Source organism: Ursus arctos, unplaced genomic scaffold (genome assembly GCF_023065955.2).
Source record: "Ursus arctos isolate Adak ecotype North America unplaced genomic scaffold, UrsArc2.0 scaffold_14, whole genome shotgun sequence".
NCBI classification, from domain to species: Eukaryota; Metazoa; Chordata; class Mammalia; order Carnivora; family Ursidae; genus Ursus; species Ursus arctos.
In genome coordinates, this window is record NW_026622808.1 from 34,503,366 (window position 1) to 34,530,726 (window position 27,361).

The 27,361-nt window shown below is 41.4% G+C and overlaps 1 protein-coding gene across 4 annotated transcripts in view; it reads left to right on the plus strand.

Annotated features, from left to right (window-relative positions):
* RAD54L2 (RAD54 like 2) overlaps positions 1 to 27,361 on the plus strand; it is a 118,813-nt gene that overhangs the window by 30,423 nt on the left and 61,029 nt on the right. For all 4 annotated transcript variants that reach the window (XM_026500940.4, XM_026500941.4, XM_044384883.3 and 1 more), the window contains one exon: positions 4,453 to 4,645. In XM_026500940.4, coding sequence (XP_026356725.2) covers positions 4,507 to 4,645 — 139 coding nt within the window. In that variant the 5' untranslated portion in view covers positions 4,453 to 4,506. The remainder of the gene's footprint in view (positions 1 to 4,452; positions 4,646 to 27,361) is intronic.

The window sequence follows — 27,361 nt, forward strand, 5'->3', positions numbered from 1 at the left end:
AATTGTAATATGGAATTTGAAACTATATCAGGGAACTTTTTATATTCTGTTACATCAAAATCCTTTGGTCTGTCTTGCACTTTGAATGGCTCTTTAACCCATGCATGATTTTGACTTTGTGTCTCCCTTGAAAGGGTCCTGAGGATCCCAGGGGTCCCTGGACCCTTTGGGAACTGCTGTCATAGAATCTGGAAGGGATCTTGAAGATGAATTCTTGTCTCTCTCCTGGCTAGTATAAGAGGAAGCTGAGGGAGAACTGATTTGACCAAGGTCATGCAGCCAGTTTCCCATAGAGCTGTGGCTAGAATTTAGGTTGTTTGATTCCGTAAACATGGCTGGAGTGCCTCTGTTGAGCTTGGTGCTGAGTCCCAGGACCTGGCTCCACTGCATTGCCTTTTAGAGAGAGTTGTCTTCTGTGGCCCTGCTCCTTGGAGTCCTGAATGTATTGTTCATCTTCTCTTCCTTATTTTGTCTTAATTAAGCTCCATATTGCCAAAGTCTCCTTAGATTTCCAAGTAAAATATTTTGAGCTGTGACACTTTCCAGCTCTGTGGCTGCTTTGTATGTATTAAATGTGTTTTTAAGTAACTGAAAGATAATCAAAAGGCATTTGGGCTACGTGTGTGCATCAGGTTTTTGTCTTGCCCAAGAAAGGTGTTTTCAAATAACTTCAGTGATCCATAGTGGATCTCTCAGCAGGCTGGAAGAATCCTGTCGATACCCTTTGAGTACTGGAAATGGCCTAAACTCTTTTTTTTTTCTTAAGTCTTTGAAGTATATAAATTGCTTGACTAATGCACTTCTTTGAAGAAGTGTTGCCGAAGTTTTTAGACTGAATGTTTTCATGCTCTTAAGGCTCCCCTCCCCCTTGTAAATTAGCATAAATGCATGGTTTTGTTTATACTCTTAATGGAAAAAGAAGTGGGCATGGTACTCGCTGTGGAATTGCTTTGAGATAACTTGAGGAAATTTAATACAACTCAAGGTCACCAAAATTAATGAGGACATGGCAGTTTGGAATGGTTTCTTTTGTATCAAATGCAGCATCAGGATGCTGCCAAGGACCAGAAAGACATCTCTGAAATTGCACGGGCTGCCCTGCAGTGGTGAGGAAGTGTATGCCACAGTTTTATGATTTCAGTGTGCACTCTCCAAGCATGGTCTGCTTTATGAACAAAGGCTTGCTAGTATGTGTTTGTCTTTGTATTTTTCTCTTCTGTGTATTCTCCTCCCCAGGGGTGTGTCTTAGGGCTGTGCCCGCATGATTAATTTCACTGATTCTTGGCCAGGCACTGCTGTATAGACAGGTGTCGATGTTTTTGAACTTAGCAGGGCAGAGGAACCTTCCTTCCCTCTCAAGATTGCTGTAAAGGACTGGAGTGGGATTGGCTGTGAATTTCTTCATAATTATAGCTTCCTTTAGCAAACCCAATATATTAAACTGTAGACATTAACATATAACTTACGGATTGAATATTTACTTTTCAGAGTGGTTCTTTTTAGAGCTTCTTAAAATAGCTAGTTCTCCAGTTTCGTTAAAATAGAATGATTCCCAGAATTTGCTTTGTAGGAATACAGGTCCTCATTAAGGCACAGCACACCCATAATCTCCTAGAGCTCCTCTTCCCTGGAGATTGTGACAGAGTTTCACATGGGTTGGAGCACAAATGAGGGAGATACATTTTTTCCTTATCAACTTTTTTTTCTCATGTCTGCCTGAGGGTTCTACTGAGAGCTAATTTCTTGAATCAGGGCTGCCTTCCCTGTTTGAAAGTCTCTGCCCACTTGGAAGTGTTTGTATGTGTGGGTGGAGCCCCGTAGAGACAAAATGTAATTGACTGCACTGCTGCCCGCCAAGATCAGCTTTTCCCTTGCCAGTTTCCCTTTGTTGCTTTTTTGAAGGAGATCAGTAACAGCAAAACCTGCCCTTTAAATAGTTGGTATGATTCTTTCTGAAGAGCAAAGAATTCATTGTGTCATCTCTGTAAAGAAATTTAGTGGCTCATGGAAGGTAGGGAAAGAATAACCAAATTTGGTGGGACTTAAATCCATCACTTTCCAGTTTATTCTCTGTTTGGGGCATCTGATCACCTGGGTACTATTTTAAAGTGTCCTGTTCTTAAAGTGTTTTGAGTAGGGTCCTGGACCAATGTGTCATATTCTAATAGTATGTGTGGTTGTTGATGTTTAATTGATGTTTTCTTCTATCAGGAGCTTGGGGCTGAGGTTGTTTTGAAGATGTTCATTAACTGGGGGTGTATAGGAGGCTTCTCCTGTTACTGCTTAGCTCTAAGTGATTGTCATTCTTCCACTACCACACAATTTCTTCTCTAAAATGACAGGCATTCAGATTACCTAAAGGTACTGGCTAATTAAAAATTGTCCTCTAAAAGCTACTCCATAATCAGCCAAACACACTGTAAGCAAAACACTTATCTCAAGCAGTCTAGGATGAACCAGAGGGGTTATGCTGATTACAAATATTGACTTCCGCACACAGAGTAGCTGCTGTTAAATTATCGTCATACTCATATTCAGAATAAATTTCACTTCCAAAGCTGATGACATCTAATTGATTTACTGCTTCCTTTCTAAAACCTAATGAACTTAAAGACATAGGATAGTTATTCCATTAGAAATTTGGAATCTGCTTTGTCACTCAGTGAATGATAGTTCAGCATTAGTTCTATTAATTTGTATTTGTGGGGCACCTTTCTTCCCTATCCCTTAACACCCTTTGTAGGTGTTTTTGGAAGTATGTTATTAATGCAAACATTTAAATTTTATTACTAAATCATTTTACAGCTGTTTTTTGTTTTCATTGCCTTGAGAGGCTAAGTACATGACCCATCAGGACACACACACTCGTAATTCCTATGGTTGTTACCTAGACAGTCTTAAATTCTGATTTTCCAGAACTCTAAAGGATTTAGTTTACTTCATTTTATTTCTGTTTCTTTTTAGGAGAATGTAAAAGTTCTGTTTCAAATTGTGTCTGGACCTTAATAAGAGATTCCAGTTCTGGAATAGTTTTTGTGTTGAATAATTAGAGACTTGTGTTTTGGTTTTTATTTTGGGAGATGGGAGGAATTTTAGGATAACCTGATTGTGGATGTGGTTGTCTGTAGCAGTTTGTCTTAGAAAAGATTATTTATTTTGTGCTCCTTCCCCACATTTTATTATGAAAAATTTGAAATATATAGAAAAATTGAAAGAATTGGTCAGTGAATCTTTATGTTAACATTTTGCTAATGTTTGCTTTATCACAAAGCAGTCTATCTAGCTTTCTCTTTATCTTTTTGTCCCCCTCAAGAAGAAATGACCTTTATAGCTAATAGTGAAGTAGAGCAAGCAAGAGAGAAAGAGACAGACAGACATGTGCAGTACCTGGTATATAGTAGACATAATAAAGCAGGTTGACAAATGAGGGAGTGAAGGTGAATGAATGATGAATGAATGATTTGACTAGGACATGCTTCCAGCTCCAGGATACAAAGAAACAGCTCCCACCTAATTCCCTGCCCTTAGGGGTTTACTGTCTGGTCTGGAAGTGAGAAACCACAGAAGGCAAACCACTTTGCCATGTAGCCCATATGAAGGCTTCAGTGAAGGTCAGCATGGTCAAACATGGCTACTGGAATTCAGAAGAGGGGATATGACCCCAGAAGACTGGGGCAGTTGGCTAATACTTCTTGGAAGAAATGGAGCTGGAACTGGGCTAAGAGGTAGGGCAGAGCCTGAGAGCAGAGATGGTCACGGGAGCATTCTGAGTCATGGGGAGCATGAGGCTCCCCATATACTTGGGAGGAGTGGCAGTGTGGTGCCTGCTGGAAGCCCTCCATTCAGGTGATTGGAGAGTGTACTATCTTCCAGGCGGTGCTCTAAGGCAACTCCAGGCAGCACCCACTCCCTGTTGCCTGAGCAGTCCCAGTTACTCTCATTCCAGGGGTTTGCCCTTGCTGCTCACTATGCCTGAACACACTCCCTCCACATGTCTATGTGGGTCCCTCTGGCCTCTGCTCAGTGAGAACTTTCCCCTAATCTCCTTCTGGCATGCACCAACTCCCCAACATGATTTGTTGTGCTTCCTGCTGTGTCCCCAAAGCCTAGTATACTGTCTGTGATTATATATCCTAAATGTGTATATGTATGGATATATAGAGATATAAAGAAGAAAATTGAAGAAATGAACAAGTGGGAATTCTGAGGCACAGAGTGTGTTTGTTTGGTCACTTTAAGATATTTTCTTGCCCAAGCAGCGAAGAGAAGCTTAAACTGGGCAGAGAGTCACCAAAACATATATCAGGGTCAGTGCACTTTTGAAGAGGGTTGAAATTTGGGTATGGTTAGTTTACCCCTCCAGGGCATTCATCTTTGGCATTTTCTCTTTGAAAGATTTGTGTTCCTAAGTGAAGTGCTTGGTGATTCTGATGCCTCTTGTCCTCCTTCCAGGACTCCTGCAGTGGACCATGAGTCGGTAATGCCCACTGAGGACCTCTGGGAGCCATGTCAGACGAATCCGCCTCAGGGAGCGATCCAGACCTGGACCCGGACGTGGAGCTGGAGGATGCGGAAGAGGAGGAGGAGGAGGAGGAAGTGGCAGTGGAGGAGCATGGCAGGGATGACGCGGAAGACATACTGGATGGTGAGTGGCTCTAGTGAGTGACATAGGCTGGCTTATCTTTTCTTCTCCTGGGTTTTTTGCTGGAAGAGTATGGTGTTTCCAGTTGGATTTCTTAGGTCATCTATTGTGAGATGGCAGAGACTGGAAACAAAGCAACAATTAACACAGATGCTATTTCTCAAGAAATGGATTGTTGTCCCTCTACATAGACCTCACTTTAGTGCTGGATGAGCCTTTAGCATTTAACTCATCTTTGATAGATGTGCAGATTCAGATCCAAAGATTTGAGAGTGGAGCATTCTTGCCCAAGTCATGGAGGAGTCAATGGCAGAATCCTTGTGGTGAGACGTTATGGTCTGGGGTCATGAATTCATTAGGTGGCCACAGGCAGGCATGGGGGTAACCGTGAGTTTCCTGAAATTATATTTACAATTCTGCTTGTATGGAAATGAGGGGGTTATGTGGGGAGAGATTTTCGGATGATAGGCTCACAACTCCAGAAAGCTTATTGCATCTCCCATGGTTCTGCTCTGCCTCCCAGCCACTTCCGGTGACTGTAAATTGCTCCTAATGGGAGAGAACTGCACCTCCATAGCTGGTAGATTCCTGTTTGGCTCACCCCTTCCTGTTTGGAATTCCTGTTTGGCTCACCCTGGATTCCTGTTTGGCTCACCCCTTCCTTTGCCCCCAACTTATTGAAGTGGCATTGACTTTTTCTTTTCATCTTCAGTCTAATGTCAGGTCATCTGGCCAGCCACAGGGCTTCTCAATTAATTCCAGCCTTTCATGGCACAGGATTTCATCATTTGTAAGCGTCCTATTGACTGAGGAATAAAAGTTTTTGTCTGTTTATAACAAACCACCTTGGTTAAGACTGAACATTCCACTAGGTTATCACTGCTAACACCTGAAGGACCCTAGGAAAATGTGCTACTGCTTTTCTCCAGATTCAGGAAAAATGAGCATGGATCCTCTTTCTTTGCTAAAGTACTGTCTTCAGTTCTCATTCATCCTACCAGATGTCATATGGTTCAGGGATCAGTTTTCCCTCATTTATACTGTCTAGGAGTCTCTGCCCCATTTCCACTTCACTTCTGGCAGGGAAATTACCATTTTATTTTATTTTATTTTATTATTTTCTTGATCGTTTGCTGTCCACTCCTAATTTATTCAGTTGGAATCTCCCCAACTGGTTCTGTTCTTTCTATAAAGTAAAATAAGTAGAAATAATGGAAGATAGTGCTGGAAGGGTACACCATCAGACTGCCTTGCTTGGCTCTCATGGTTCTTAAGATGGCACTAGAGTCCCCAGGTATCTGCATCACTTTTTGCTTTTTATCATTTGGGTTCTCAGAATTATATTTTCAGGCACCTCCTAGAACTCTTGTCAGGTTTAGATTGGATTTTAGTTGCTGCTGGTGGGCATAGTAGATATATATACATGTTGTCTTCCCTCTTGGCTTTTTGGAATTGTTTTCCTTGTTAGGTTCTGAATTATTAAAAAAAAAAAATCGTACGCTTCCGTGGACTTCACTATTATTTATTTAGAAGTGGTGAGAATTTAATTGTGATTTGTCTCAGAATAGTGTAGCTATGCAGCTGGAGTGTTTTGGGTTTTTTTGTTTGTTTTGTTTTTTTAGATTTTATTTATTAGAGAGATTATTTATTTATTTAGTTGAGTGGTGGGGAGAGGAAGAAGCAGGCTGCCCTCTGAGCAGGGAGCCCGATATGGGGCTCGATCCCAGACCCTGGGATCATGACCTGAGCCGAAGGCAGACTGTTAACCAACTGAGCCACCCAGGTGCCCCTGTAACTGGAGTTTTTAAGAAAGAATATTTATACAGTTCTCAGATGAAATAATTTTTAACATTTTGAAATGAGTTATTTTTATTATTTATGAAGTTCAGAGTGTTAAAAAAAAATGTTCCGTAGGTACTGTCTTCTTCTCTTGCTCTGCTAGGGTATTTTACTTCTTGGAATTTGATCAAGGATCCTTTTGATGTTTCACAGTAGTGTTAGAGCTCTACTCACCGAATCACTCCCAAATGGAAGTGATAGGTGTGTTACTTGTGGCAATTCTGCTGCTGTTTTAGAGCTTATAGTTTTCCTGGTTCTCTCATTTTGAACACTATGCAATTTTGCTGAACCATCTGAGACCTGCCTATTTCTTCAGTCTTGCCCTTCCTGCCTTGGCTTTCTGGTCATCCCACAGTCTTAATGGGTAGAGCAGCCAGCTATTCTAAAATTAGGAGTAGCTATGAATAGTCTTAGCTGGTATAGTGTGATGTGGTCTTTTGTTGTCTTAGAGCAGTGATTCTCAACCTGGGATGCTTTTGCCTCCCAGGGGACGATTCACAATGTCTGAAAACAGTTTTGACCGTCATGACTTCTGGGGGGTAAGGGAAGAATACTACCGGCGTCTTGTGGGCATAGACCAGGATGCTGCTAAACATCCTACATTTCATAGGACAGCTCTGTCCTACACACAATTATTGTCCCCAAATACCAGTAGTGCTGAGGTTGAGAAACCCTTTCATAAAGGAAACTGTTACTTCAGCTCTTTTTATTTGAAGTTTCATCTCTACTGGATGACAGTAACTCACTTTTTTAGTGCTTCCTCATCATTTACACAAATATCTGAACAATCATACTAACCTTTTCAAAGAACTGTCTTTTGTCTTTGGTGAGTCCCTCTATTTGTGTTTGTTTTCTTTATAATTTCTACTTTGTAATATTCTTCCTCCTACTTCTTTTGGGTTTATTTAGCAGTACTTCCAAACTTCTTAAGAATGTGCTTACCAGGGCGCCTGAGTCGCACAGTCAGTTAAGCAGCCAACTCTTGGTTTTGGCTCAGGTCATGATCTCAGGGTCATTGAAACCCACGTCAGGCTCTGTGCTCAGCAGAGAGTCTGCTTGAGATTCTCTCTGCCTCTCCCTCTGCCCCTCCCTTTCATGTTCTCTCTCTCAAATAAATAAATAAATCTTAAAAAAAAAAAAAAAGAATGTGCTTGCATTTGTTCCCTTAATAAAAACAATTAAAACTACAAATTTCCTTCTAGGTACTCCTTTAGTTCATTCCCTCACAAGCATTTTGACACACTTTATCCTATTCGATTATCTTGATAATCCTATGTGTTAGGTAAAGCAAATACATTTTAAAGATAAGGAAATTGAGGCTCAGAAAGGCAAATGGCTCACTCAGTATAACTTTGCAAGAAAGTGGCAAAGCGGGGCCTTTGGTTTCCAAAGTGGTGCTCCTTTTTTAAACCCATGCTGCTTCTGAGACCATAGATTTATATCATTCCCTTGCCTGTAATGGGTTGCTTTCTCTCCTAGTTTGTGCTATGAGGAAAGAAGTTGATTAATATTATTGACCAGAGATGAGAGGACAATTAGAAGTAATAGCATGAGTAAAGACATAGTAGAAGGGCAAGTATGACATATGCTAGAGAATGATGACCTATCTTACTTGATATAGAGCTGGGCACATTAGGAGGCTGACCAGAGTGAGGCTGGAGTGATAGCCTGAAATCAGGTTGGGGGGAGTTCAGAATTTGTTTTAAAGGCAGCATGGAATTGATGGAAGTTTTTACCGAGGAGCATTCATTAAACCTTTGATTTTTAAGAATGTTATTTAGCGGTGTACAGAAGAGATGGCCTCTAGATAGTGACGACCAGTTAGGTCTGTGGTAAGGGTTAATGAGATTTCGAACTGTTGGGGTCAGTTGACCTGCATAGGAGTAAATGGTCAGAATTGTTGCAGTGTAATTTATAGGACTCGGTGACTTATTGCATATGTGGGGCAGGTTGAAGACGGAATAGGTAAAACCTGGGAGGATGATGAAATCTTTACAAAGGTGGGAAGAATGGAATAGATAGGAAGTGGAGGGGGGAGTTAGAGATATTTTTAGCTTTGCTGCATTAAGATGGGACATTGTCTCCCCCTTGATACTCACCTTTGAATGTTGACTTGTGGGATAGTAGTCTGACAACATGGAGGCTTTGGCTTTTGGGGAGCAGCACTATGATTTTGTCTTTAAAAAGGTGGGGAGAAGACAGTGCTTTCCATTTCTAACATATTGTGGGGCTCATGGCAGGTTGTAAGATATTTTGGATTGTTTTTTTATTCCCCTGTTTCTCTCTTCTCCTAATGTCTGTGTTGGATTTTCTCTATTCTCTTGGAATGGTGGGAGAAGTTAGGTGTCAGTACCTTTGGAGTCTATCATTATCAGAGGCAGAAGTTCAAAACCTGGTGCTTGTGAGGGTGCCTGGGTGGCTCAGTCGGTTAAGCATCTCCCTTCAGCTTGGGTCATGATCCTGGGGTCCTGGGGTTGACCGCGTGTGTGTGTGTGTGTGGGGGGGTCCCTGCTCAGTGGGGAGTCTGCTTCTCCCTCTGCCTCCCCCCCCCCGCCCTGTGCTTGTGCTCTCTCTCTCTCAAATAAATAAATAAAATCTTTAAAAACAAAACAAAAAACCTGGTGCCTCTGGAATTGACTTTCCTTAATGCAAAGTGGTTTTTCTGGTTCAGTATTTTCTTCTAGCTCAGCCTCAGGTCCAATATCTTGCCCTAGATAAAGTACTTTGAAATATTTAGATGAAGGGAACTCCTAGAATAATCTAGCTTTTACAAAAAAAGTTTGTTTTCAGTTGCCATTTAATATGTGTTTCAGTGAATGTGAAAGTGTGGCACGGCTGGTTTGTGTCAGAGTCCTGTCTTTACTTGGCTTTGTAAAGAGATTTTCCTTTGCCTTGGTGGTTTGTTGGCACATTTGTTTTCCTCAGTGTCACTCCGCTCTAAGCATATAGTAGATTCTTCCTTTCATGGCTTTGGCAACCATAAGTGATAAAGTTTAGATCAAGAGATATTTCCAAGGGTTTTCCTGTCTATACAAGTGACAAACATCTTAACATCTGTTTCTGCAGGGTAGCTTCTTGTACTCCTGCAGCAGGGAGACATGGGAGAAAAATAGCAAGAAACCTGGTCTAAAGATGCCCTTAAAGGTTGGGTGGGCGGAGGAGATGCTTAAAATTTAAAATGTTTGTTTAACAAGAACTTCATGTATTTCTTCATAACATTCATCTGGATTAACGGGTCCAATTCCTGATTTTGCTTGTTCTGCAGGTGTGTGATGAATCTTAGTTAATAATATGATTCCCTCTTCCACTACCACTTGCACTTCTTATAGGCTACCTTTGTTCTTGTGAAATATTTGCAAGGAAAATCCAGATGCCCGACTTCTTTCCTACGGTATTGGTATTTTTACGTCATTACTTGTGCTAGTTTTGCCGGTCTTCGCCTGGTTCTCCAGCAGGGTTCTGGGGCCGCCACCACTCTTTTCTTCTGAGAGCATTCTACTCATCCAAGCTGTGTGGCCCATGTTGTGAACACCCTTGTTAAGCTAAGACAAGAGTAGGGTTTTTCTAAAGGAATTTTACTGGAGAAAAAACCAAAGCCCTAGCCAGAAACTGCAAACTTAAAGAACTTACTGGTTATTCTAAGAATAATTGCTTGCCAAAGGGTTTTATTTCCAAACTTGGTTCCCCGGGTTGTGGTAGACATACTGGGGGTTTATGCAGCTTCAGGATGAACATGACAAACCTTGTTGGAGTACCAATTTTATCAGGAGATTGGGGGAGTGGTTTTGGGGGTTGAGTGTTTAGTACTTTAACTGGTGAGGAATTAAAAATATTTTTGTAATGAAAATTAGTCATAGAAACCAGGATTCATATGCATTTTTAAGGTAAAATAGGATTTTTTCAAATAAATTTTAGAGTTTGAGTGCTTTGTTGTTGTTGTTTTTAAAGATTTTATTAAATTATTTGACACAGAGAGCACGAGCAGGGGGAGTGGCAGGCAGAGGGAGAGGAGAAAAAGGCCCCGGCTGTGGAGCAGGGAGTCTGATGCGGGACTTGATCACAGAACCCCAGGATCATGATCTGAGCCAAAGGCAGATGCTTAACCGACTGAGCCACCCAGGCACCCCAGTTTGACTGCTTTTTGAATGGTACCCTGAGAGTCCCAAAGGGATAAGAATATTTTCTGCAGGCATTTAGGACTCCTCAGTGGGAAGTTTGAGAAGTCCTGGTTTAAGTTAGTCAAGATCTGGACATAGACTGCCTTGATGCGTACATCTTTTGAAACGTGAAGGCTGCTTTTTGTTTGTTTGTTTTATTTTTGTCTGTTTTACATGGCATATCAGGATAGTGAGGTACTGGAATTGCAACTAGGTATGTTCCTTCTGGAACCTGCTTCATAGCCATCTTGTTGACAGAAAGCTAACCTCCTGGATGTCAACTTTGGCCTCAGCCTGACCTCCTTCACCTTGGACCACTGGGTAGGAAAAGCTGATCTCCTTTTCAACCCCTTTGTCTCTGAGTTTTCTGCAGGGAGTTTGCTTTTTGCTTTTTCTGACCCCTTTCTATTTGTCCTTTTTGCTTACAATGTAAAGAATCAGGGGTAAAGTGTTCTAGGCAGAGGGCCAGGGCAAAGGCTCTGGTGTGGGAATGAATTTGCTTGTTTAAGAATCAGGAGCGTAGAGGCCATGGTGGCTGGAGCATAGAGAGTAAAGGCCAGAGTGGTCTGGAATGAGATAGGCAGGGGCCTGAGCACATAGGGCTAGTGGTAGCAGTTTGAAATATACCTGGAATCCTGGGTTTATTTGTTTGGGTTCTAGCAGTTGCTCTTCCAGATTTTCACTGTTGAGTTCTTGACATATCAGTAAATAGTAGCATTCTGCAGAAAAAGTTATGCTCTCTGAGCAGCTGCAAGTGGAAGAAGTATGGGGGAGCTTCCAGAAATTTGTACTAAGATCAGAATGGGTGATTTTGTTTCATAAAGAATTGCACCTGGGACGAGTGATTTCAGCAGTCTAATCGGAATCCTACCCAATATTTTCTCCCTCATATGGAAGCCCTCAGGGCCCTTCACAAGGCCGCATAGGTTATGGAGTTATAGTTTTCACCATTTATTATGGCCTCTCTGTCACATTAGACATCCTTATTTTGAGCCTAGATTTATTTTCTAAGAATAGTTTTAAAGAAATGTTATGAACCCTGTGATTGCCTAATGTCCTAGATCCTTCTTTGGAGAGTGTGTCTGGAATTTGGATAATATTTCAAAATCTATAATGCCAAACAGCTTGTTGATTTTACTGTTTAATAACTTTGTGATTATGAGTAATATGTGCTTATTAAATAAGTTTTGGAAATACAGAGTATTATAAAGGATACAAAAATCACCCATAATTCCATCAGCCAGTGATAGCAAGATATTTTGTTGTAGTTTTCCCAGTTTTTTTGCTATGCAAATGTATTTTTACAAAACTAGAATCCTATTGTGTATCCCTTTTTCCATGTGCCATTTAAAAATCTTCGTAATTATAATGGCTTTGTAATTCCATGGCATCTCACTTATTTTTACTTTTCTAAGTTTTTATTTTTAAAAAGTAAAAAATAGGGATGCCTGGGTGGCTCAGTCGGTTGGGCATCTGCCTTCAGCTCAGGTCATGATCCCGGGTTCCTGGGATCGAGTCCCATGTCAGGCTCCCTTCTCCTGCCTGCCACTCCCCCTGCTTGTGCTCACTCTCTCTCTCTCCCCCTGACAAATAAATAAAATCTTTTAAAAAATAAATTAAATAAATACAAAATAAAAGTAAAAAGATCAGTGGTTGCCAGGCGTTTAGGGTGGGCGGTAAATTGATAGGGCACAGAGGATTTTTAGGGCAGTGAAACTACTCTGTATGATACCATAATGGTGGATACATGTCATTATGTATTTGTCCAAACCCATAAAATGTACAACACTAAGAGTGAACCCTAATGTAAATTATAGGTTTTGGGTGATAATAATATGGCAATGTAAGTTCTTCCACTGGATACAACAAATGGACCACTCTGCTGGGCAGTATTGATAATGGGGGAGTCTTTGCATGGTATATGGTAAATCTCTGTACCTTCCTCTCATTTCTTCTGTGAATCTAAAATTATGGGAATATCCTGTGCGTCCAGTCTTTTACCCAGTGTTTTCAGTTTCCATTTATGATTCCTGCCTGCATCACTTATTAATATGGTGGCTGCAAAATGGTGGTTTTCGTGATTCTGTATTCCTTCTACATTTATTTGTATTTTTTGGAAAAGATAAGCTTTCCCTCCCCACTTTATTTTTCTTCATCATCATCATCATCATCATCATTATTATTTTTAAATATCAGTAGGGTCTCAGATCCTTTTTTTAAAAACTCAGTGTGATAGAGGCGTCTGGGTGGCTCAGTTACCCACAGTTAACCGTCTGACTTCGGCTCAGGTCATCGCCTCCGGGTCCTGTGATTGAGCCCTGCATTGGGCTCCATGCTCAGTGGGGAGTCTCCCTCTCCCTCTGGCTGTCCCCCTGTTCATGCTCTCTCTCTCTCAAATAAGTAAATAAATAAAATCTTTAAAAAATTCAGTGTGATAGAATCCATTCCTATTGTTCATTTTGATGCTCAAATTGTCGCAGATTTGGCTAGTAGGAGCACCTTCCAGCTAACTTCAGTGTTCCTTTGATATGTTCCCTACAATTTGTGAGCACTTCCTTTTCTTTCTGTCACAGCAATGTTCCAGGCCTAGCTTGTATTTTCTCTGCTCCAACCTGGGAATTGGCTTTTTCTCCAGAGATTCCTGGTTGCTTTTAGAGGGAAATGGTATTTAGAAACCAAGATCTGGGCTATACATGTGCTCATTACTACTGGGATATCATTGATTATAGGCTCTTTTGGTCTGTAGAGCTAGGAAATAACATTTATTTTAAAAAACTGTGTTCATAAACAATGCTCTAAACTTTAATCCTTCTCCCATTTCATATTTGTATCTCCTTTCTCCCACAGGGAGAACCTGGTTCTCAGCATCAGTGTTTATTCATTTGCTTGGTTTTACAGTAGGTTCAACATTGTTTCAGATATTTTCACGACAATCTAAAGTTCACAAGGTTTTTTTCTTTTAATATATCCCACTTAAGCTATTTAGTCAGAGTGCTGTATAGTTGGATTTTTGTTTTTTTCCAGCCTTATTGAGGTTTAATTGTGTGCTATGTATATATACCCCTAAAACGATCATCAAAATCAAGATAATAAGCATATTCATTACCCCTGAAAGTTTCCTTATCCCCTTTTGAAGTCCTTCCGTCCTTTTTCTGCCCTCTAACCCTGTCCCTAGTGAACCACTGATCTGCTTTCTGTCCTTATTGATTATATTTTGGTATAAATGAAACCACATAGGGTAGTCATTCTCTTTTGGGGCATCTGGCTTCTTTGACCCAGCATAATTATTTTAAGATTCATCCGTGTTGTATATATCAGGTGTTCATTTCTTTTCATTGCCGAGTAGTATTCCATTGTATGGATATACCCCAGTTTGTTTATCCATTCCCTGTGTGTTCTTTCTTCCTTTCCTCTTCCCTCCCTCCCCTTCTCCCTTCCTTCCCTTCTCCCTCCCTCCGTCTCCATCTCTTCCTTCCTTCCTCTTTCCTTCCTTCCTTCCCTTTCTTTCTTTCTTTCTTTCTTTCTTTCTTATTACAAATAAAGCCACTATGAACATTCATGTACAAGCCTTTGTATGGATATGTGCTTTCATTTTACTTGGATAATGGATCTATTAGCTATCCAGGTCTGGGGAATTGGATAGAACTGAGTAAGAATAGAACATAATGACATTTTGCTAGAGACTTCCCTTTAGATTAACCATTAATGTTCAGTGAATAAGATTATTTGTCTGTAGATCTAAGTGACTGTTTTCTAGCCCACAGACCACCATCTATTTATAAGACTCTCAGAGTAGACTGTTAAATGCATTAGTAGAAATGAGGTTTTTTTTTTAAGATTTTATTTATTAGAGAGAGAGAGAGAGAGCATGAGCAGGGGGAGAGGCAGAGGGAGAAGCAGGCTCCCTGATGAGCAGGAGCAAGACATGGGGCTTGATCTCAGGACCCTGGGATCATGACCTGAGCTGAAGGCAGACACTTAATTGACTGAGCCACCCAGGCACCCAAAATGAATTTTTTGTGAGGAAGCTACCTAGTAGAGTCTTTTAGGAGTCAGTTGTGTAAAAAGCTGTGTAGTCCAGTGAGTTTCAGCGCCTAGAAGAGGGGCAGGTCCCAAAGAGAGCAGAGGACATCAGGAGAACAATAACAATGTGCGAGAGTGTCAGGGGAAAGGAATGTATTCATCTAGTCATTCAGTAATATTTATTGAGCACTTACTTTTTGCTAGGCATTGTCATGGGCATTGGGAATAAAGCAGGGAATAAAATCGCCTCTACAAGGGATTTTCATTTATTAGGTAGAGACAGATGATAAGTACATAAACAGGGTGTCAGGAGGTTTTAAGTGCCATGAAGAAAGGGGGACTAGGTAAAGTATAAATGTCGTGTGGTGCTATTTTATGTAGCATGGTTAAGAAAGACCTCACTTGATCAGGTGACTTTTGAGTGAGCCATGAAGGAAGTTAGGGGGCTAGACTGGTGGTTGTCTAGAGAAAGAGCATTCAAGACAGGTAGGATAGCAAGAGCAAAGATCCAAAGGCAGGAGCTGTCTCGATGTGTGGAAGAAACAACAAGGAGCCATGGTAGCTGAAGCAGAGTATGCCGGGATGAGGGTGGTAGAAGAGAGGCCATGGGATCAGACTGCATGAGGCCTTATTATGTGATTGGGAGCTACTGGAGGGTTTGAGCAGAGGAATGAGATCTGGTCAGGTTTTAAAAGATCACTGTGACTGATATGTAGGGAACAGGCTAAGGGAGATGAGGTCAAAAGACTAATTGGGAAAATACTGCAAAATCCAGGCAAGAGGTGATGGTGGCTTGGTGGTTAGTAGTTGGATTCTGGATATGTTTTGAAGATAGAGCAATAGGATTTGTTCATGAAGTGGATGTAGATTGTGTGAAAGAGAGAAGAGAAGGATGGATTCCAAAGTTTTTGGATTGAACAACTTGAAGATACCATTTTCTAAACTTGGGAAGATTGGGGGAGAGGCACAGATTGGGGACAGATAAAAGTTTAGTTTTAGAACACGTTAAATTTGACATGTCTTATGCCTCCAAGTTGAGATGTCTAGAAGGTAGTTAGATTATGGAGTTGAAGTTCAGAGGAGGACTCTACATTAAAGATAAAAACATAGGCTATATCTCTATATAAATGTATATCATGGGATAGGATGAGATCATCCCAGAAATAAGAGAAGTGGTCTGAGTGACTAAGCGCTGGGCACTCAAAGGTGGGGAGGGGGGATAAAGATGGTCTAGGAAAGAAGACTGAGAAGAAATGGGCACTGAGGTAGTAGAAAGGAGAAAAGTGCTATGGTAGCCCCCCCTCCCAAATATATTTCACGGAGGAAGTGATCAACCATGTTACTCAAAGGCTAGCAATAGCCAGGGTAGTATGAGGCATAAGAATTGACTGTTGGGTATTTGCAATATTTGCAAATCAATCAGCGTGATACATCAGATCAATTAAGAGAAAGGATAAAAACCATATCATCATTTCAATAGATGCAGAAAAAGTATTTGACAAAGTACATCCATTCATGATAAAAACACTCAATAAAGTAGGTTTAGAGGGAACGTACCTCAACATAAATAAAGGCTTTATATAAAAAACCACAGCTAACATCATCATCAGTGAGGAAAAACTGAGAGCTTTTTCCCTAAGGTAAGGAATAAGACAAGGATATGCACTCTCACCATTTTTATTCAACAAAGTACTAGAAGTCCCAGCCACAGCAGTCAGACAACAAAAAGAAGTAAAAGACATCCACATTAGTAAGGAAGAAGTAAAACTTCCACTATTTGCAGATGACATGATACTATATATAGAAAACCCTAAAGACTCCACCAAAAAATTACTAGAACTGATAAATGAGTTCGGTAAGATCACAGGATACAAAATCAATATACAGAAATCCGTTGCATTTCCATACACTAATAAAGAAGCAGCATAAAGAGAAATTAAGAAAATAGTCCCGTGGGGCGCCTGGGTAGCGCAGTCGTTAAAGCGTCTGCCTTCGGCTCAGGGCGTGATCCCGGCGTACCGGGATTGAGTCCCACATCGGGCTCCTCTGCTATGAGCCTGCTTCTTCCTCTCCCACTCCCCCTGCTGTGTTCCCTCTCTCGCTGGCTGTCTCTCTGTCACATAAATAAATAAAATCTTTAAAAAAAAAAAAAAAAAGAAAGTCCCGTTTACAGTTGCACCAAAAATAGTAAAATACCTGGGAATAAACTTAACCAAAGAGATGAAAGATCTGTACTCTGAAAACTGTAAAATATTGATGAAAGAAATTGAAGATGACACAAAGAAATGGAAAGACATTCTATATACTCATGGATCAAAAGAACAGATAAAATGCTATATTACCCAAAGCTATCTACACATTTAATGCAATCCCTATCAAAATACCAACAGCATTTTTCACAGGACTAGAACAAATAATCCTAAAATTTATATGGAACTAAGAAAGACCCCAAATAGCCAAAGCAATCTTGAAAAAAATTTGGAGGTATCACAATTCCGGACTTAAAGTTATGTTACAAAGCTGTAGTAATCAAACCAATATGGTACTGGCACAAAAAATAGACACACAGATCAATGGAACAGAATAGAAAGCCCAGAAATAAACCCACAATTATATAGTCAATTAATCTTTGACAAAGGAGGAAAGAATATGCAATGGTAAAAGGTCTCTTCAACAAATGGTGTTGGGAAAACTGGACAGCTACATGCAAAAGAATGAAAGTGGACCACTCTCTTACACCATACACAAAAATAAACTCTAAATGGATTAAGGACCTAAATATAAAACCTGAAGCCATAAAAATTCTAGAATAGAGCACAGGCACTAATTTCTCTGACACTGGTTATAGCAACATCTTTCTAGATAATGTGTCTTGAGGGTAACAGAAACAAAAACAAAAATAAACTATTGACACTACATTAAAATAAAAAGCTTCTGCACAACAAAGGAAACAACCAACAAAATTGAAAGACAGCCTACTGAATGGGAGAAGGTATTTGTAAATGACATATTTGATAAAGGGTTAGTACCCAAAATATATAAAGAACTTACACAACTCAGCACTGCAAAAAGCAAATAATCCAATTAAAAAATGGGCAGAAGAGATGAACAGACATTTCGCCACAGAAGATATCCAGATGGCCAGCAGACACATGAAAAGATGTTCAGCATTACTCAGCATCAGGGAAATGCAAATCAAAATGACAATGAGATACCACATCATACCTGTCAGAAATGCTAAAATGAAAAACACGAAACGAGTTTCGGCGAGGATGTGGAGAAAAAGGAACCCTTATGTACTGTTGGTGAGAATGCAAACTGGTGCAGCCACTGTGGAAGACAGTATGGAAGTTCCTCAAAAAATTAGAAATAGAACTACCCTATAATCCAGGAATTGCACTACTGAGTATTTACCCCAAAATTACAAAAACACTGATTCAAAGAGATACATGCACCACTATGTTTATCGTGGCATTACTTATGATAGCCAAATTATGGCAGCAGCCCAAGTGTCCGTCAGCAGATGAATGGATAAAGAAGATGTGTGTGGTCCCCCAGCACGCCACGTTAGCCTTGGGGCTAGCTCCTCCCAGCAGCTGTGAGGTGTCTAGAATTCGTCGTGAGAGAACATCACTGCCTGTTCTTCGTGCCTTTCCTCTGAAGAACAGCCTCAGAGCATTGTCTACGTTCGCGCCACAGCCAGCACAGCAGTGGGGGACCTGGTGCCTTCGCGCAAGTCCCTACGTCTGGAAGCTTCTCTCTTAAACACCACTCATCTATGGGCGGACTTAGTTTGCTTCCATATCTTGGCCATGGGAGATAGTGCTGCAGTGAACATGAAGGTGCAGATAACGCTTCGGAATAGTGATTTAATTCCCATCAAATAAACACCCAGAAGTGGGATTGCTGGATCACAGGATCACATGAAGAAAAATGATACGCCTGCCATCCACATTCTGAGGGATGCATTTACTATGACTTTGAGATTTCAAGAAAAAAAGCTGCTCTTGTAACAGGTACTGCTTGGAGTAGTGACATCCCGCTTGCAAACATTGGGGAAATCAAGAATTGTACAGAGCTACTGATCTCCATCCCTGACATTGAATTCTCAAAAAGGGGGAGGAGTTAAGATGGCGGAGGAGTAGGAGACACCGTTTTCAGCCGGTCCTCCGAGTCGAGCTGGATAGGTACCAGACCAGCCTAAACAACCACGGAACCAGCCTGAGACGCAGGAAGACGCATCTGGATCTCTACAAATGAACATCTCCAGCGCTGAGTATTGAGGTACGAATCGGGGAGCCATGAAACTGTGCACAGATATCGGAAGATAAACGGAAGGGGGAGGGAGCCGCCGTGTTCGGGCGCCGGGAAGTGGTAGCCACTTGCACGGGAGAGCGGGCGGGGCTCGCGGACGGCACCCGCAAAACAGCAGACTGAGACCGTGAGCCGGGTGCGCGCGCCACCAGGCATCTCGCGGAACACCGGAATCCCGGTGCGCTTACTGGATCCAGACTGAGACCGGGAGATCCGGGAGCGCGCGCGGGGCGGCTGGCGGCTGGCGGCTGGCGGCTGGCGGCATTAGAAACACAAAGGACAGAGACGCGCCGGCCCTGGAGGTGAGGGCTGGGACGCCGGGTGTGGGGCGCACATCCCGGACGCTGCAGGGTTGAGCAGCACCAACAGAAACAGAGTTAAAGTGGCCAGAACATTAGTAGAGAACAGGCCGCAATCCCTCTGTTCTGTGACAGAGGCTGAAATTTGGCCGCTGCTGCTCTGACTCTCAGAAGAGGCACAGCAAACCGCCAGGGAAAGCCGCCAGAGAACAAAAGCCTGGAAATACCGGCTCAGGGAGTGCCCATCCCCATCCCCCCTCGCAGGGGACGCCGAGACTCTACCCAAACATGGCTGCCTGAGTATCGGCGCGGCAGGCCCCTCCCCCAGAACACAGAAGGCAGGCTGAAAAATCAAGAAGCCCACAACCCGGGTGCCTGGGTGGCACAGTCATTGAGTGCCTGCCTTCGGCTTAGGGCGTGATCCCGGCGTTCCGGAAAGGAGTCCCTCATCGGGCTCCTCCGCTGGGAGCCTGCTTCTTCCTCTCCCACTCCCCTGCTTCTATTCCCTCTCTCGCTGGTTGGCTGCCACATAAATAAATAAATAAAATCTTTAAAGAAGAAGCCCACATCCCTAAGATCCCTATAAAACAAGGGGCACGGCCTGGGACCCAGTCAATAATTTGGGCTCTGGAAACCCCGCAACCTCTCTTCATCAGAATGACAAGAAGGAGAACCCCCCCAGCAAAGAAAAGACAGTGATTCTGGGGCCTCTGCCACAGAAATAATGGATATGGATGTAACCAAATTATCAGAAATGGAATTCAGAGTAACGATGGTCAAAATGATGAGTAGAATTGAAAAAACTATTAACGAAAAGGTTACTGAGAATATAGAATCCCTAAGGACAGAAATGAGAGCGAATCTGACAGAAATTAAAAATTCTATGAGCCAAATGCAGGCAAAACTAGAGGCTCTGACGGCCAGGGTCGCAGAAGCAGAGGAACGGGTTAGTGAATTGGAGGATGGGTTAATAGAGGAAAAAATGAAAATAGAAGATGGTCTTAAAAAAATCCACGCCCACGAATGTAGGTTACGGGAGATTACTGACTCCATGAAACGATCCAATGTTAGAATCATCGGCATCCCCGAGGGGGTGGAGAAAAACAGAGGTCTAGAAGAGATATTTGAACAAATTGTAGCTGAAAACTTCCCTAATCTAGCAAGGGAAACAAACATTCGTGTCCAAGAGGCAGAGAGGACCCCTCCCAAGCTCAACCATGACAAACCTACGCCACGTCACGTCATAGTGCAATTTGCAAATATTAGATGCAAGGATACAGTATTGAAAGCGGCCAGGGCAAAGAAATTTCTCACGTACCAAGGCAAAAGCATCAGAATTACGTCAGACCTGTCTACACAGACCTGGAATGAGAGAAAGGGTTGGGGGAGCATATTTAAAGCTCTTTCAGAGAAAAACATGCAGCCAAGGATCCTTTATCCAGCAAGGCTCTCATTCAGAATTGATGGAGAAATAAAGACATTTCAGAATCGCCAGTCACTAACCAATTTTGTAACCACGAAACCAGCCCTACAGGAGATATTACGGGGGGTTCTATAAAAGTAAAAAGGCCCCAAGAGTGATACAGAACAGAAAGTCACAGCCAATACAAACAAAGACTTTACTGGCAACATGGCAACATTAAAATCATATCTCTCAGTAATCAGTCTTAATGTAAATGGTTTGAACCATCCCATAAAGTGCCACAGGGTTGCAGATTGGATAAAAAGAAATGACCCATCCATTTGCTGTCTACAAGAGACTCATTTCAAACCCAAAGATGCATTCAGACTGAGAGTAAGGGGATGGAGTACCATCTTTCATGCAAATGGACCTCAAAAGAAAGCTGGGGTAGCAATTCTCATATCAGATAAATTGGATTTTAAACTACAGACTATAGTTAGAGATGCAGAAGGGCACTATATTATTCTTAAGGGAAGTATTCAACAAGTGGATATGACAATTATAAATATATATGCCCCCAACAGGGGAGCAGCAAGATACACAAGCCAACTCTTAACCAGAATAAAGGGACATATAAATAAAAATACATTAATAGTAGGGGACCTCAACACTCCACTATCAGAAATAGACAGAACACCCTGGCAAAAACTAAGCAAAGAATCAAAGGCTTTGAATGCCATACTCGACGAGTTGGACCTCATAGATATATATAGAACACTACACCCCAGAACCAAAGAATACTCATTCTATTCTAATGCCCATGGAACATTCTCAAGAATAGACCATGTTCTGGGACACAAAACAGGTCTCAGCTGATACCAAAAGATTGAAATTATCCCCTGCATATTCTCAGACCACAACGCTCTGAAATTGGAACTCAACCACAAGGAAAAATTTGGAAGAAACTCAAACACTTGGAGACTAAGAACCATCCTGCTCAGGAATGACTCGATAAACCAGGAAATCAAAAATCAAATAAAACAATTTATGGAGACCAATGAGAATGAAAATACAACAGTCCAAAACCTATGGGATACTGCAAAGGCAGTCCTAAGGGGGAAATACATAGCCATCCAAGCCTCACTCAAAAGAATAGAAAAATCTAAAATGCAGTTTTTATATTCTCACCTCAAGAAGCTGGAACAGCAACAGAGGGACAGGCCTAATCCACGCACGAGGAAGCAGTTGACCAAAAGTAGAGCTGAAATCAATCAAGCAGAAACCAGAAGTACAGTAGAGCAGATCAACAGGACTAGAAGCTGGTTCTTTGAGAGAATCAATAAAATTGACAGACCACTGGCAAGACTTATCCAAAAGAAAAGAGAAAGGACCCAGATTATTAAAATTATGAATGAAAAAGGAGAGGTCACGACGAGCACCATTGAAATTGGAAGGATTATTAGAAATTTTTATCAACAGCTATATGCCAATAAACTAAGCAATCTGGAAGAGATGGAATCCTTCCTGGAAACCTATAAACTACCAAGATTGAAACCGGAAGAAATTGATTCCTTAAACAGGCCAATTAATTATGAAGAAATTGAGTCAGTGATAAACAACCTTCCAAATAACAAAACTCCAGGCCCGGACGGTTTTCCTGGGGAATTCTACCAAACATTCAAAGAAGAAATAATACCTATTCTCCTAAAGCTATTTCAAAAAATAGAAACAGAAGGAAAGCTACCAAACTCATTCTATGAGGCCAATATTACCTTGATCCCCAAACCAGGCAAAGACCCCATCAAAAAGGAGAATTACAGACCGATTTCCCTAATGAATATGGACGCCAAAATCCTCAACAAGATCCTGGCTAATAGAATCCAACAGTACATTAAAAGGATTATCCATCACGATCAAGTGGGATTCATACCTGGGATGCAAGCGTGGTTCAATATTCGCAAATCAATCAGCGTGATACATCATATCAACAAGAAAAGACTCAGGAACCATATGATCCTCTCAATCGATGCCGAAAAAGCATTTGACAAAATACAGCATCCTTTCCTGATTAAAACCCTTCAGAGTGTAGGAATAGAAGGTACATTTCTCAATCTCATAAAAGCCATCTATGAAAAGCCTACTGCAAATATTATTCTCAATGGGGAAAAGCTGGAAGCCTTTCCCTTAAGATCAGGAACTCGACAAGGATGCCCACTCTCACCACTATTATTCAACATAGTACTAGAAGTCCTTGCAACAGCAATCAGACGACAAAAAGGGATCAAAGGTATTCAAATTGGCAAAGAAGAAGTCAAAATGTCTCTCTTTGCAGATGACATGATACTCTATATGGAAAACCCAAAAGAAGCCACTCCCAAACTATTAGAAGTTATAGAGCAATTCAGTAACGTGGCGGGATACAAAATAAATGCTCAGAAATCAGTTGCATTTCTATACACGAATAACGAGACCGAAGAAAGAGAAATTAGGGAATCCATCCCATTTACAATAGCACCAAAAACCATACGTTACCTTGGAATTAACTTAACCAGAGACGTAAAGGACCTATATTCTAGAAACTATAAATCACTCTTAAAAGACATTGAGGAAGACATAAAAAGATGGAAAGATATTCCATGCTCATGGATCGGAAGAATTAACATAGTTAAAATGTCCATGCTACCCAGAGCAATCTACACTTTCAATGCTATCCCGATCAAAATACCAAGGACATTTTTCAAAAAACTGGAACAAACAGTCCTTAAATTTGTATGGAAACAGAAAAGGCCCCGAATCTCCAAGGAACTGTTGAAAAGGAAAAACAAAGCTGGGGGAATCACAATGCCGGATTTCGAGCTGTACTACAAAGCTGTGATCACAAAGACAGCATGGTACTGGCACAAAAACAGACACATAGACCAATGGAACAGAATAGAGAGCCCAGAAATGGACCCTCGGCTCTTTGGGCAACTAATCTTTGATAAAGCAGGAAAAAACATCCGGTGGGAAAAAGACAGTCTCTTCAATAAATGGTGCTGGGAAAATTGGACAGCTACATGCAAGAGAATGAAACTTGACCACTATCTCACACCATACACAAAAATAAACTCCAAATGGATGAAAGACCTCGATGTGAGACAGGAATCCATCAAAATTCTAGAGGAGAACATAGGCAACAACCTCTACGACATCGGCCAAAGCAACCTTTTTCATGACACATCTCCAAAGGCAAGAGAAACAAAAGATAAAATGAATTTATGGGACTTCATCAAGATTAAAAGTTTCTGCACATCCAAGGAAACAGTCAGAAAAACTAAGAGGCAGCCCACGGAATGGGAGAATATATTTGCAAATGACACTACAGATAAAGGACTGGTATCCAAGATCTACAAAGAACTTCTCAAACTCAATACACGAGAAACAAACAAATCAAAAAATGGGCAGAAGATATGAACAGACACTTTTCCAATGAAGACATACAAATGGCTAACAGACACATGAAAAAATGTTCAAAATCATTAGCCATCAAGGAAATTCAAATCAAAACCACACTGAGATACCACCTTACGCCAGTTAGAATGGCAAAAATAGACAAGGCAAGAAACAACAATTGTTGGAGAGGATGTGGAGAAAGGGGATCCCTCCTACATTGTTGGTGGGAATGCAAGTTGGTACAGCCACTCTGGAAAACAGTGTGGAGGTCCCTTAAAAAGTTAAAAATTGAGCTACCCTATGATCCAGCCATTGCACTACTGGGTATTTACCCCAAAGATACAGACGTAGTGAAGAGAAGGGCCATATGCACCCCAATGTTCATAGCAGCAATGTCCACAATAGCTAAATCGTGGAAGGAGCCGAGATGCCCTTCAACAGATGACTGGATTAAGAAGTTGTGGTCCATATATACAATGGAATATTACTCAGCTATCAGAAAGAACGAGTTCTCAACATTTGCTACAACATGGACAGCACTGGAGGAGATAATGCTAAGTGAAATAAGTCAAGCAGAGAAAGACAACTATCATATGATTTCTCTCATCTATGGAACATAAGAACTAGGATGATCGGTAGGGGAAGAAAGGGATAAAGAAAGGGGGGGTAATCAGAACGGGGAATGAAACATGAGAGACTATGGACTATGAGAAACAAACTGAGGACTTCAGAGGGGAGGGGGGTGGGGGAATGGGATAGACCGGTGATGGGTAGTAAGGAGGGCACGTATTGCATGGTGCACTGGGTGTTATACACAACTAATGAATCATCGAGCCTTACATCGGAAACCGGGGATGTACTGTATGGTGACTAACATAATATAATAAAAAATCATTTAAAAAAAAAAAAAAAAAGATGTGTGTGTGTGGGGGTGTGTGTGTGTGTATATATATATATATATATATACCCCTCCCCATACATATATATACCCATACACACACACACATACATATGTACATACATACATACATACATGCACAATGGGATTTGGCCATAAAAAAGAATGAAATCTTGCCATTTGCAATAACATGGATGGATCTAGAGAGTATAATGCTAAGCGAAGTAAGCCAGTCTGAGAAAGACAAATACCATATGATTTCACTCATATGTGAAATTTAAAAAACGAACAAAGGAAAAAGAAAAGACAAGCGAAAAAACAGACTCTTAACTGTAGAGAACAAACTGATGCTTACCAAAGGGGAGGTGGGTGGGAACATGGGTAAAATAGGTGAAGGGGATTAAGAATAGACTTACCTATTTTTTTTAAGATTTTATTTATTTATTTGATAGAGTGAGAGAGCACAAGCAGGGGGAGCAGCAGAGGGAGAGGGAGAAGCAGGCTCCCCATGAGCAGGGAGCCCAACATAGGGCTCAGTCCCAGGACGCTGGGATCATCATGACCTGAGCCGAAGGCAGATGCGTAACCCACTGAGCCATCCAGATGCCCCAAGAATAGACTTATCTGTTGTTTTTGTTGTTTTTTAAAGATTGTATTTGTTTATTTGAGAGAGAGAGTGTGTGTGCATGAGCAAGGGGAGGGGCAGAGGGAGAGGGAGAAACAGACTCCCCACTGAGCCTGGAGCCTGATTTGGGGCTAGATCCCAGGACCCTGAGATCGTGACCTGAGCTGAAGTCAGCCACTTAACCTAATGAGCCACCCAGGTGCCCCAAGACTAGACTTACCTTGATGAACACTGAGTAACATATGGAACTGTTGAATCACTGTGATGTACACCTAAAATTAATACAACACTGTTAACCACGCTGGAATTAAAATAAAATCAAAAAAGAATAATTGGCTTTTGGATTTAGCTGTGTGGGAGTCCTTGGTGCCCTTGAGCAGTTTCAGTGCCACGATAGCTTAAACAAGAACAGGTGGAGAGGAATTGGAGACCCCAAGAATAGACAATGTTTTGAGGAGTTTTGGTATACAAGGAAATGAAAAAAAGCAGTAAATGAAGGGGTATCTTTTGACTTTTTGCCAGTGGGGCATATTAGGTAGGGAGAGAGAAATGGATGATGCAGGAGAGTTGGGGGGCAGTCCATACTGGCTCAAGCCAAGGCCTGGGAGAAAGCCTTTGCCTCACTCAGCCTTAGTGTTTGATAGAGAGGAATGCCCCTCAGGGCAAGGTAATCATCTTCATCTCAACTTTATGATCTCGGGCAAGACCTTCCTGAGCCTTGAGGTTCACTTCTACGAGGTGAAATTGTGCAACCTGAACCCTAGATCTATTGTTTTCTTGTTCTGGATGAAGACTGAGAAGGATGTGCATGTTTTTAGGAACAAAGAAGAATCATCAAAGCAGTGAAAAGGGCTGTGAATCAGCTTGGAAAGCCAGTTTACTCATGTGACTGAATGTAATACAGACAGTTTAAATAGCTCTCTATTGGATTTCAGCATTTTTTTTCCCTCAACTGAGATGACCAGCACCATTCCTTAAATTACAGATTTAAGACAGGGGTGCTTGGGTGGCTCAGGCAGTTAAGCGTCCTACTCCTGGTTTTGGCTCAGGTCATGATACCAGGATCCTGGGATCCAGCCCTGCGTAGGGCTCAGGGCTCAGTGTGGAGTCTGCTTGTCCCTCCCCCTCTGCTCCTCCCCCTGCTCACTCACTTGCTCTCTCTCTCTCTCTGGGATCAATAAATAAAATCTTTTTAAAAATTTACAGATTTAAGACAGATCTTTTTTTTTTAATTTTAATTTATTTAAGTAGGCTCCACACCCAGCGTCTGGAACCCAGTACAGGCTTGAACTCACAACCCTTGAGGTCAAGACCTGAGCTGAGATCAAAAGTTGGATGCTTAACCGACTAAGCTACCCAGGTGCCCCAAGGTAGATCTTTATATTCTGTATTTGTTCTGTCCTCCTCCTTTCCCTCCCCAGAAAGTTGTATCACCTTTTCCTGAGACAACTTGAATATTGTTGAACTGATTTTTCAGAATTACCTAAATCAAGAGTTTAGGGTGATCTCTTTTTTAAAACTTTTTAATTTAAATTTTACTTAGTTAATATACGGTTACAATATTGGTTTTTGGAGTAGAATTCAGTGATTCATCACTTACATATAGCTACCTAATGCTCATCACAACATGTGTCCTCCTTAAGAATGCAAACTGTTGCAGCCACTCTGGAGAACCAGCATGGAGGTTCCTCAAAGTTAAAAATAGAACTACCCTATGATCCAACAATTGC